The following is a 12315-nucleotide window of genomic DNA, read 5'->3' on the forward strand; positions in this document are numbered from 1 at the left end:
ACAAACTGGGAGGAGGGTAGAGAGAATAGTGCAACAATGAATGAGTGGAAGCCCAAAATCTCTGTAAATGTTTATGAAAATTAATAAAATATAATTATAGGGAAAAAAAAACAGTGGAGGAATGATGTATATTGCACTGAAACGGATAATGGAGAAAACTGTTTAAAAGCGACACATGAATTCTTGACATTGCAGAAGTCCTACCCCATTGCCCCATTTACTGTATCAATCCGTTTCATCCGGGGTCTTCTTATCCTTCTCCAACGATTGGTTCCTACTGGCCATATGCGGAGGGGCTTAAAAATCCTAGCCTCCAAGGAAAAACTTGGCTTCACCCTCTCTAAGACAGACCTATTTGTTTTCCTGGCGGTCTATGGTATGTTCAAGACTTCTCCAGCACCACAACTCAAAGGCATCAATTCTTCTGTCATCCTTAGTCACTGTCCAGCCCTTTGATGCCTTGCAAATAATTGCAAAGACCATGACCATGGCCTGGATCAGGTGCATTTTAGTCTCTAGACCGACATCTTTGCTTCTCAGTACTCTGGAGAGGTTCGTGACAGCAGATTTTCCCAATGTAATTCATCTTTTGATCTCCTGACTGCTTGTGCCAAAAGTGTTGATTGTGGGCCTGAGCAAGATATAATTGCTATTAATCTCAATCTTCTCTCCGTCTATTATGGGGTTGTCAATTGGCCCACAGATGATAATCTCAATTTTTTTTTCCTCCATCTATCATGGTGCTGCCAATTGGTCCAGTGGTGAGAATCTTCATCTTCTTGATGTTGAGGTTAAATCCATATTGAAGACTATAATCCTTGACCTTCTGTAGCAAGTGCTTCAGGCCCTCTTTACTTTCAGCAAGCATGGTTGTGTCATCTGCATAACATAGGTTGTGGATGAGTTTTCCTCCAATCTGGAAGTATTACAATGAAATGTGCAAAAAGCTGGAGTTAGAAAATCAAAAGGGCTAAACTTGCTCAGCATTTCTTAAGCTGAGGGAACTAAAGAACAAATTCAAGATGCGATTTTCAATGATTAAGGATGCTATGGGCAGAATACTGGATGATTCAGGAAGCATTAAAAGAAGATGGAAGGAGTATACAGAGTCATTGTACAAAAAAAAATTGGCTGTTACAGAAGAATTTGAAGAAACGACATATGATCAACAGGCAATGTTGATAAAGGAGGCTTCTCTGAAGGACTTGGCAAAAAATAAAGCCCCAGGAATTGATGGAATACCAATTGACATATTTCAACAAACAGATGCTGCCATGGATGTGCTCACCAAGTTGTGCCAAGAAATCTGGAGGACAACTACCTACCCAACTGACTGGAAGGGATCTATATTTATTCCCCTTCCAAAAACAGATGACCCAAAAGAGTAGAAATTATAAAACAATATGATTAATATCACATGTTAGCAAAAGCCTGCTTAAGATTATCTAGAAACAACTTGAATAGTATATTGACAGGAACTACCAGAAATACAAGCTGGGTTTAGAAGAGGCAGTGGTAGTAGAGATGTCAGATGGATCTTGGCAGAAAGCAGAGTAACAGGGGGATGTCTATCTGTGTTTCATTGACTTGGCAAAGGCATTTGATTGTGTGGATCACAAAAAATTGTGGCTAACCTTGAGGAAAATGGGAATCCCAGAATACTTGATTGTGTTTATGCGAAACCTATAATTAGACCAGGAAGCAGTCCTCAGAACTGAGCAAGAAAACACTGCATGGTTCAAAATCAGGAAAGAAATGCATCAGGGGTGCATCCTGTCTCCATACCTTTCAAATCTATATACAGAACAGATCATTCTGGAGGCAGGGCTTTATGAGGAGGAATGTAGCTTGGAATATACCCTGAGAAAATTAGAGACAAATGGGAAGATTTGTACACCAATGTTGATAGCAGTGTTATTAACCATTGCAAGATCATGGATACAGCCCAAATGTCCAACAACAATTGAATGGACTAAAAAATTATGATACACTCACACAATGGAATACTATGCAGCATGTAGGAACAATGATTTTGAAAATTACTACGTAACTTGGGAGGGACTGGAGAACATTATGCTGAGTGAACTTAGTCCTATAGGACACATACTGGAATCCCAGAACATTTGATTGTGCTAATACGAAACCTATACTTGGACCAAGAGGCAGTCATCAGAAGAGAGCAAGGAGACACTACATGGTTCAAAATCAAGAAGGGGGTTCGTCAGCGATGTATTCTGTCTCCATACCTTTTCAATCTGTATGCAAAACAGATCACCCGAGACGCTGGGCTGTACGAAGAGGAATGTGGCATCAGGATTGGTGGAAGAGTCATCAACAACCTGTGTTATATGCAGATGACACAACCCTGCTTGCTGAAACTGAGGAGGACCTGAAGCACTTGCTACAGAAGGCCAAGGACTGCGGCCTCCTATATGGATTGAAGCTCAACATCAAGAAAACAAAGATTCTCACCACTGGGCCAATTGGCAGCATCAGTATGGATGGTGAAGAGATTGAGATAGTTAACAGTTTTAGTTTGCTTGGCTCCACAATCAACACTCTTGGTAACAGCAGGCAGGAAATCAAGAGACGAACTGCATTGGGAAAGTCGGCTGTGAGGGACTTCTCAAGAGTACTGAAGAGCAACAATGCCAGGCTGGAGACTAAGGTGCGCCTGATCTGGGCTATAGTCTTTGCAATTATGTGCTATGTACCAGAGAGTTGGAGAGTGAATAGGGTTGATACAAAGAGAATTGATGCCTTTGAGCTGTGGTGCTGGAGAAGAATGTTGAATATACCATGGATTGCTGGGAGAACGAACAGGTTTGTCCTGGAGAAGGTGAAGCCAGAATGCTCCTTGGAGTCAAGGATTCTGAAGCTTTGTCTGACATACTTTGGGCATGTTGCAAGGAGGGACTGGTCCTTGGAGAGGGACATCATGTTTGGCTGAGTGGAGGGGCGGCGAAGGAGAGGAAGACCTTCAATGAGATGGATCGATTCTGTGACTGGAGCAGTGGGAATAAGTGCGTTTGAGATGGCTAGGTTGGCATAGGATAGAACAGTATTTAGAGCTCTTGTACATAGGGTCGCTATTAGTCGCAAATGACTCAATGGCACATAACAACAACAACAAACCATTATTGTAGAAATAGAAAGATAACTAGGTAAAACTTATATCAGGATCCAATGGGGGAAGGGTGGGAGTAGAGTGCAGGAAGGGCAGGGGGTGGGGGAGGTAATCATAGGGATGCACAATTTGATGCGTGGAGGAAGGGGTAGGTAAAGGAAATGGAAAAGATCCAGTGTGGAAACAATGTATACTAACTCTGAGCAAACCAATATAAAAAGATTTTTTTTTTTTTTAAAAAAAGCACATTAATGCTAAGGTTTCACAGCTATTTATTAGAAGTATTATCAATAAATGATATATGTATAAAAGATTATACTAGCAAAAGATGTATGAAAAATACTATTTACAACAATGACAATAAAGGAAGTTGAAGTAGACTGCTTATGTACATATAACCACATCCTCTGGTTAAAGTTTAGGGTCATGGTTTCATGAGAAACCCACCCCAGTTAACTGGTCTAATAATGTTTATAGTATTTATGTTCTGCCCGCTAGTTCAGAATGCCTGGGTCAGTGGCTATCCAAGGCCAATTACTGGTTTCTAGTCTCCTAAAGCAACTCCTCTGGGTGAAGGATACTCGGGAATAGGAGGAAGAATGAACAGTCAGGAATGGACTATGTGGCTAACACTCATCCGGAACAACGGCTACCTCTGCCATGAGACAAGAAAAACTGGATGGGGCTACCCAGTACTATTGAATGTTTTGAACAAAGAGCCCATAGAAACATCTTGATCAAAAAGATTGTGGAACACAGAAAAGAATGTCAAATTCCATGGACTCCAGACTTGCTAGGGTCACTGATGCTGATCAAACCTCTAAAACTATTGCCCTGAAAAAATCTTTAAACTTGAACCAAAATTATTCTCTGAAATCTTCCTAAAACGAAATAATAGTTCAGCCAAAAATTGTCTTGAAAGAGGTATTTATATAAAAACGAAATTGACAAGAACAACCTAGGAGATTAGGAACCTCAAGGGGTGGTGAATTTATGTTAATGAGAAAGTAAGATCTCAGAAAAGGAGGATGAGGTTAGCTACCAAACTCAAAGAATGTAAATTAATGTCATTAAACTGTACAGTGGAAACTGCTGAATTGGTGTTCCTTGTGCATATTTTCAGCAACAAAACACATAAAATTTAAATAAATAAATAATGTAGTATAAGGTATAGAACATATAAAAGGAATGAAAGTAATAGCACAAAGGCTAGAATTAAAGAAAAGAAAATATATCATCTAAGTACTACATATGAGGTGGGGTGTTGGAGAACAGCACTGAATATCCCATAGACGGTCAAGAGAACAAATAGATATGTCTTGGAGATTGTGCAGCTGGAGCGCACTCTGGAGGCAAGAATGATGGACATGTTAGGAGGCGCTAATCCCTAGAGAAGGACATGATGCTGGGAAGTGGGGAGGGTTGGTGAAGGAGAGGAAGATACTCAAGCAGGTGGACTGACACAGTGACTGCTGCAGCGGGCTCTTGTGTGTCAGGAAGTTTGAGGATGGTGGAGGATAGAACAGGGTTCAGTCGCTATGAGTTGAACTTGACTCAACAGCACCTAATAAAAGCAACAACATATGAGGTCTGTCTTAGTCTGAATGTATCACTGGAACCTGTCTATGATGGAGGATCCAGCTGGTATTTGAAGTATTAATGGCATTATAGTATTACACAAATCACCAGAGTATAAAAAATTGACAGATAACTAGGAAAAAGAAGTGTCTACTTTTGAAATTAGTCAATGAAAATCTATTTTGAGCTCAAATTTTTGTCCAAGACTTCACCTTGCTTCCTTTGGATGCATTATCAGGAGTGACCTATTAATAGCTGGAGAAAGATCTAATGTTTGGTAAGTGGAAGGCCAGGAAAGACAAAATCCTCAATAAGAAACTCTGACCCAGTGATGACAACAATTGACTCAGACCCACCAATAATCACATAGATGGTGTAACACCAGGAAATAATTTGGTTCTGCTACACAGGGTCACAAGCTGGAGCCAACTTGACAGCAACTAGTAACAATAGGTGGTGTTATCACCCTAAGATGGCAAAGTTAAAGGTGCAACTCAAAACTCCCTTTCCATCATGTTGGAATAACTTAACGCTGAACCCTACCATGGGTTTTTGAAGTGGCAAATTGAACAGCCTATCTTTCATCAGAAGAGCAATTGGATTTGAACACCCAGAGTGGTATAGCCTCTGGGTTAGTAACACCACTCCATATGGACTATACCATCAAAGTTCCCAAAATGGGACTATAAATCACCCAACAATTCAACTAATTGCCATCAAGTGGATACTGACTGGCTCATAGCAACCTCCCATCAAGCAGTAGATCTCAGCAGGAGGGGACTATGCATCTTTCTTCCACAAAACTTCCGGTGGATTCTAGATGCTAGAGACACCCAACTCTGGCTGGCAGCCTAATTTGCTCTGGACATGCCAGCAGTGTTCTTTAATGGTTAGTAAAAGTAACAAAAACATTTACAGCTAAAAAGCCAAACATACATTAGTTAATACTTGATTAATCTGATTATACTTCTCCCAAAACAGACTTATTTTTTCTGGCAATCTATATTCAATGCTTTCCACCAACACTCTAATTCAAATGTACTGTATTTCTTCTTCAGTCTTCTTATTTATTGTCCAGCTTTTTCATGCATATGATGCAACAGAAAATAAGGTGTGGCCTGGCGTACCTGACTCGGTCAAAGTGGCTTCTTTGTTTTTCTTTTTTTATTCCTCTTCACTACTTCTTTGTTTTTCTAACACATTAAAAGAAACTTTTGGCAGCAGCTATGTTCACAGCAATCTGGTATTTGTTTCTTGATTACTGCTCTGTGGATGTTAACTGTGGATCCAGGTAAAATGAAATCCTTGAAAACTTCAATCTTTTCTTTCGTTATCACGATGTTGCTTATTGGTCTAGTTGTGAGGATTTTTGTTTTATGTTGAGGTGTAATCTGTGCTGAAGACTACAGTCTTTGATCTGGATTAGTACGCGCCTTTCAGTCCTTTTCATTTTAAGCAAGTAAAATTGTACCATCTGCCTTTCAGGTTGTTAATGACTGATATCATTCATGTTCTTCTTCATACAGTCCAGCAGGCAGACTGGATAAGCATGGTGAAACCATGTGGTATCATCTTGTTCTGCTCAAACAAGAGGCTCCTGGTCTGTGCACAATTTCCATCTGAGCACAATAAAGTGTTCTGGAATGCTCATTCCTCACGATGATATATATTCACACAAGAAATGCCTTTGTGTAGTCAATAAAACACAGGTAAATTCCTTTCTGGTAGTCTCTGCTTTTAGTCAAGATGCACATGATGTCAGCAGTAATGTCCCTCATTCAGCAATGATATCCTCTAAATCCAGCTTGATTTTCTGACACTTTTGTCCATGTGTTGCTACCACTGTCTTTGAACCATATTCAGCAAAATTATCTGTGTGATATCAGTGATAATGTTTGTTAACTTCTACATTGAGCGGACTGATCATCTTTTTTGAAATGAGCACAAATATGAATGTTTCTAGTCAGGTGGCCAAATGTCTTGACTTAGATAAGCAAGTTCCTGCAAGTGCAGCACCCATTTATTGAAACACCTCAATTGATAGGCCATCAGTTCTTGAAGCCTTGTTTATCCCTGCTGCCTTCAGTGGAACCTGGACTTCTTTCTTCAGTACCATCGGTCCTTTATTATATGCAACCTCTTAAAATGGCTGAACACTATTTCTGAACAGTGACTTTGTGTATTTCTTCCATTTTCTTTTGATGTTTCTGGGCACTTTAATTAATTTGCCTATATAACCCTTCAATATTGCAACTCAAAGTGTGAATTTTCCTCCAGCTCTTCCAGCTTGAGAAATACACTGAGAACTAACATCAGGGTATGGAAAGTCCCCTAATAGAATTAAATGTAGAGCACAACTTTTAGAATAAACATCCATTTTGAAGTAAATAATGGTGGCATTGTGGCTGAGGTCTTGGGCTACTAACCAAAAAGTTAGCAGTTTGCATCCACTAGTTGCCCCACAGGAGAAAAAAAAAGGCAGTCTGTTTCTGTTAAGATCTAAAGACTCAGAAAGCCCTAAGGGATATGACTCTATGCCAGAGTTTGGTTTGGTTTCAGAGTAAATAAAAGATAAATTATCCTTGTAAACTGAGTTTTCTATCACTATAAACTTTTGGTCTGTGGGGTCAATAATAATTTTGTTTAAAAAGTAGTATTTTTGGCTAACATTTTGGTATCCCTCCCCCCCAAAAAAAATGAAAGAGGAAGTGACTAAACTATTTTAATAGATTGTTAGAACAACTCACTACAGACTAGGCCACTAGAACCTGGCCTGGTTATTTTACTTTAAAAAGCTCTAACCTTAAGCCTTTAGCTGTGGACCAAAGCATTCCTTCCAAAAAACTGAATTCTAGCTTTTTTAACCAAGTACTTTCAACTATACTATTCAGCCACTATTTTGCTGAGTCTTGTTTACCTGCCATTCTGAGGTATAATAATTCCTTTACACACACACACACACACACACACACACACACACATACTCTCTTCATGGTCATTCATGCCATGCAGCTCTTTTTAAAAAAGAATATACTTTACTTGGCTGGTCCGATGGTAGTGGGTTATCAGAAACTATTAACATTAGTGCAACTAAAGTTGGTATACAACCCCCCACTGCTGAATTTGATTGGCTTTAAAAAAATAAAAATAAAAATAAAAAATATACTTTACTTGCCTCTAAGTAACTGTGGACTCAGTGGAAGAACTAAGAAGACTAACGTCATTCTAAGATGCCCAGGTATCGCTTTCACAAACTCCATCAGATTCTGGATTTTCAGGAACAGCAGATAAACACAGAACCACCCCAGGGAGGCCATCATAAATCAATACAGTCGCTCAACTTAAGGAGGATGAGATCTGGTAGCTTACTGGGAAGGAACAACACTGCCAACTCAAAGGTATGAATCCACCAGTTGTTTTGACTGAGAAAAATGTGCATCCAATTCCCCCCTTTCCTAGGTGATTTACTTCCTCTGAAAATCTGCTGGCGTTTCAGCCATGGGTTAGTTCTGCCTCAAAGATAAATACCTTCAAAAGCGAATCCTGACCCCTGGTGACCCCATATGTTTCATAGCAGACCTGTGACCCTTTGGGCTTTAAATCATCCGTTTTATTGAGGGGTAAGGGAAAGAGTTATGATGAAAGTTATCTAAGTGTTCAGGTCTTTCGTTCATAGGGTCACTGGGAGTCGCCTATGACTCGAAGGCACTTAACAACAACAACAACAGCATAGAGAGATCAGATAGCCTAGTGGACAGAAAGTGATGCTACCAAGCCAAAGGTGGGTGACTTTAATCTGCAACCCTTAGGCCTGTTTTTAATGAAACATTCGTCTAGGTCATATAACCCTGGTCTGTTCACTTGCTATACAGAGGTAATTGTGAACACTGTGACAATGATGTGTCAAATGCAAAAATGGTTACCCATGGCGGACAGTGTTTGGTGGAGCTCCCTGATTAAAACAAGCATGAAAGCCGGAGTGGCATCCACTTCAAAAATAGCTTGCCTCCAAAAACCCTATGAATCTGGAGAAAGGATGAAAGTTATACAAGTGTTCACGTCTTTAGTTCATAGAGTTGCTATGAGTCGCCTACGACTCAATGGCACTTAACAACAACACAACAAGGGAAAGAAAATGGCTACGTCTTTTTTCAGGTTAACTCTGGGTGGACTTCACTCCCAAAGCATTTGGTTCACAGCTGTATCAATCTTTGTGCAACATCTCAGTGTTGTTGTTAGGCGATATGAAGTCTATTTCAATTCCTACAGATGTTGTATGATGCATAAAAAATTGTCCCAAAGGTTTTCTAGCCTATAGTCTTAAGGGAGCTTTGTGGGTGCAGTCTTCAAGGAGCAGTGCTGCTAACTCAAAGTCATGGCCCTGTGGGAGTTGGAATCTACCAGGAGATTCAATGGAGAATCACGGGCAATTTCTTAAGTGATTTTTCAGCCTGGGAAACTCACTGGAAGGTCAGTTATGTCTATTTCAACTCGATAATCAGTGACTGATTCAATCTTTAAACGTCCAACATTTCCATTAGCAGTAGAGGATCTTTATCCTAGTCATGGCCCCCAAACCGGGCAAAAAATGTCAACTTCCTTCAAGCTTAAAGACATCTTACTCGAAGCATTATCTTGAATTCTTAAAGCATACTGCAATAGTACTCCTTTTCTCCCCTGAGAATACTAAAAATTTACCAGGAAAATGGGAATAAAAGAAAACAAAATAGGATTCTAAATCTGAACGTGTATGAACTCTGACATCACTCACAATCACAGCCACTGAGTCTGAACTGACACTGCAGCGGATATTAGGAAGCAGTAGATCGCACAGGGTGGGAGTGTGTTGTGGAGACTGCTCATGCATGGGGCCGGTGGTTTTGAACCACTAAGGAGGCACACTGTGCCTTTGGGTTAGCAGGGCAACTCCCTCCTGACTACACCACCTGAGCTCAAACCCCCGTAACAGCCAAGAAAAAGGTAACCAGGCAATGCATTCTCTCATGCCTGCTAACAAAGCAATATTTTGTATAAGGTGCTGGAAAGAAACGAACTTTAAAAATCGATCAACTACCCCAATCAAGTATTACTGGCGGGCACTCCATTCGACTCTCAAGCTCTCAAATGGTCTTCTGCAGAAAAGGCAACAACAGAAGACCTCCCACCGTCCCCACTTCGGGTAACAGGCATGGCAATTCTTTTAATGCTACTTGGACCAAAATCTACCCAGGGGCCAGATTTACTTAAAAACAAAACAAAACACCAGAAACACACAGACAAATGCAAATAGAAAAACCTCCCACGAAGAAAACCCCTTTGGGAACATTCCCGCACAGGAGGAGGAATCTCGCGGTGAAGTGCACCGCAGACACAGGATTCCCTCTCTGGCGCCCTCTGCAAAGACCCGGAAAGCACCCAGAGGTGGCGCCCGCCGTCACCCCGCCGCCGCCTCAGGCCCACTGTGGAGCGGGCTCAACAAAGGGAGCGACTGGGGGGGGGGGCAGGTTTCAAGAGCTGGCGCCCGAAGCCTCGGGGGCAAGCGCCGCAGGCTGGCGCCGGGGCAAATGCACCCCAAACGCTGATTCCCGGGGGCGGGTCGCCGCAGGCGCCGCAGAGGCCCCAACTTCCTCCTCTAGCGCGGCCAAGCCCCAGCCCGGTCAGTGCCTAGCGCCCGTCTGTCCCCACCAGGCGACCCCGGCCCAGCATTCCCAACTGACCAGGACAGGTCCCCTCCGATGCTCGTGCCCAGAGACCCAGTCAGGCCGCTCCCCAGCCCTTATTCTCATGATCTTGGTGGCCCCGGTCACAACATCCCTACTGTCCTCAGTTAGGGGACCTCATCCCTGTCTGTAGTGTTCCATACAGTCCGCTCCCTTGTTTCCAGAGTCCCAGCCAAGCGACCCCCGACTCTCCGTGTTCTTACCACCCCTAGACCCTACTCTCGAGGTTCCTGCTCCGCCGACCCCGGTCCCTCTGTTTCTGCCCACTCCGCCAGGCGACCCTCGATTCCCTGTCCCTCCAGTCCCTCGCTGCCCCCAGCCAGGCCGCCCGCGGCCGCCCCTGCAGCGCCCGGCACTTACACACGCACAGTTCCACCACGTAGGCATAGTAGGACCAGACCACCACGAAGGTGATGAAGATCACCGGCACCCAGCCCACTGTGCGCTGGCAGCAGCGCCAGAACGTCCACGGCGCCATGTTCTGCGGGCCGCGGCGGTGCCCAGGGCCCCGCGATCTGGAGACTCGCCAGGTCCCCGGCGGAGGACGCAGCGGCAGAGGCGACGCGGGCGCTAGGAACGGCTGCTCGCCCAGGTCTCCTTCCTTAAAGGAGGGGCCTGGAGCCTCAAAAGCCCGGGTGGCCCCCGCGGCTCCGCCCCTCACGTCGCCCGGCCTGGCCCCGCCCCCGGCCGGCATGCTGCCCCTGCGCCAGCCCCGCCGCCCACCCGCAGCCCGGCGCCCGCCTTCGGGGGCGGGGCTTCGGAGGCCGAGGAGGCGGGGCGCCGGTGGGGGCGGAGCTGGGAGGGGCGTGGTAGGGGGGACTTTGACGACTCCCGAGACTCTGACGCCCTCGGCGGGGCACACCCCCTTGGCCGCGAGGCTGGCGGGGCAAACCATGAAGGAAGGCTGCAGTTTCGTGGGTGTGGAGCCGAAAAGGATTTTCTGATCTCCTTGTGAGGGAACTCTGCGCTCCTGAGACTCCACAGATCCTAATTCAGAAAACGGAAAAACCAATCAAAAGCTGTTCAGTCCCAAGCACGGTGCGAGGCTTTTTTCCGTTGGAAGGGTTCTCCAGTGGTTCCTCTGTGGGTGAGAAACCCTGTGGTTTGCCATTTTTTGATCCATGTTTCAGAGGGAACTCGTTCACCTTTCAAAGACAGAATTGATAGGTGCTTCTAATTTGGGATAGAAGCTGTGTAGACCTGTCGGGCTGATTTGTTAATTATATGTAATCGAGTCGAAACTGACTTATAGCTGACCCTCCAGCAGCTTTTCAGAGGTTGGAAATCGCCCAGGAAGAGATTGCCCATCTTTCTCCGCGAGCTGCTGGTGGATTCAAATCACATGCCTTTCTAATTGACCAGGAATTCAAATTTCAGGTTAAGTGAGGAGGGCTTGTAAAGGGGAACTCTGCTTCCTGCCCCACCCCCGCTTGACAACTGAAATTCTTCGGATTCCAGAATCTATTTACAATTGAAGAACTTTACAAAGCAATGTCTAGAATCATAAGAGAACTTAGAAGCATCTCTGTGAAGACGTCATAATACAAGGTCAAAAACAACGAACAGGATTCTAAAAAGCATTTGCAATACTAATACCTGGTATTAGCATGTCAGTTTTGCTTAGCCTGAGATTTCATTTTGTTGGGTTCTTTTAAAATTTGTATTGTGATTTTAACGAAGGTGTAAGTAAAGTTGGATTTTCATTCATTCATTGTTGCACTTTTTCCTTCCTACGTGCCCCACCCAGTTCACTTTTTTAAAATTAGCCTAAGATTTTAATTTGCTGTTATTTACCAAAGGGCAATGGTGACACAGTGGATTATGCTGGGAGGGTTAATCCAAAGGTCAGTGGTTCAAAGGTCCTTTGCAGATAAAGATCAGATATATATA

At 43.5% G+C, this 12315-nt stretch overlaps 1 protein-coding gene across 2 annotated transcripts in view; it reads right to left on the minus strand.

Moving 5' to 3' along the window:
- The window catches only part of ZDHHC20 (zinc finger, DHHC-type containing 20), an 80961-nt gene extending 70058 nt beyond the window's left edge, over positions 1 to 10903 (minus strand). The window contains exons 1-2 of one of the 2 annotated variants that reach the window (XM_006894106.1): positions 10786 to 10903; positions 10632 to 10658 (exon numbers count right to left, since the gene is read on the minus strand). In XM_006894106.1, the coding sequence (XP_006894168.1) occupies positions 10632 to 10658; positions 10786 to 10903 (145 nt within the window). The remainder of the gene's footprint in view (positions 1 to 10631; positions 10659 to 10785) is intronic. The other variant, XM_006894105.1, reaches the window with a different exon arrangement.
- Positions 10904 to 12315: the final 1412 nt, after the last annotated feature.

Source organism: Elephantulus edwardii, unplaced genomic scaffold (genome assembly GCF_000299155.1).
Source record: "Elephantulus edwardii isolate Elephantulus edwardi_28Jun2011 unplaced genomic scaffold, EleEdw1.0 scaffold00135, whole genome shotgun sequence".
In the NCBI taxonomy this organism is placed as follows: Eukaryota; Metazoa; Chordata; class Mammalia; order Macroscelidea; family Macroscelididae; genus Elephantulus; species Elephantulus edwardii.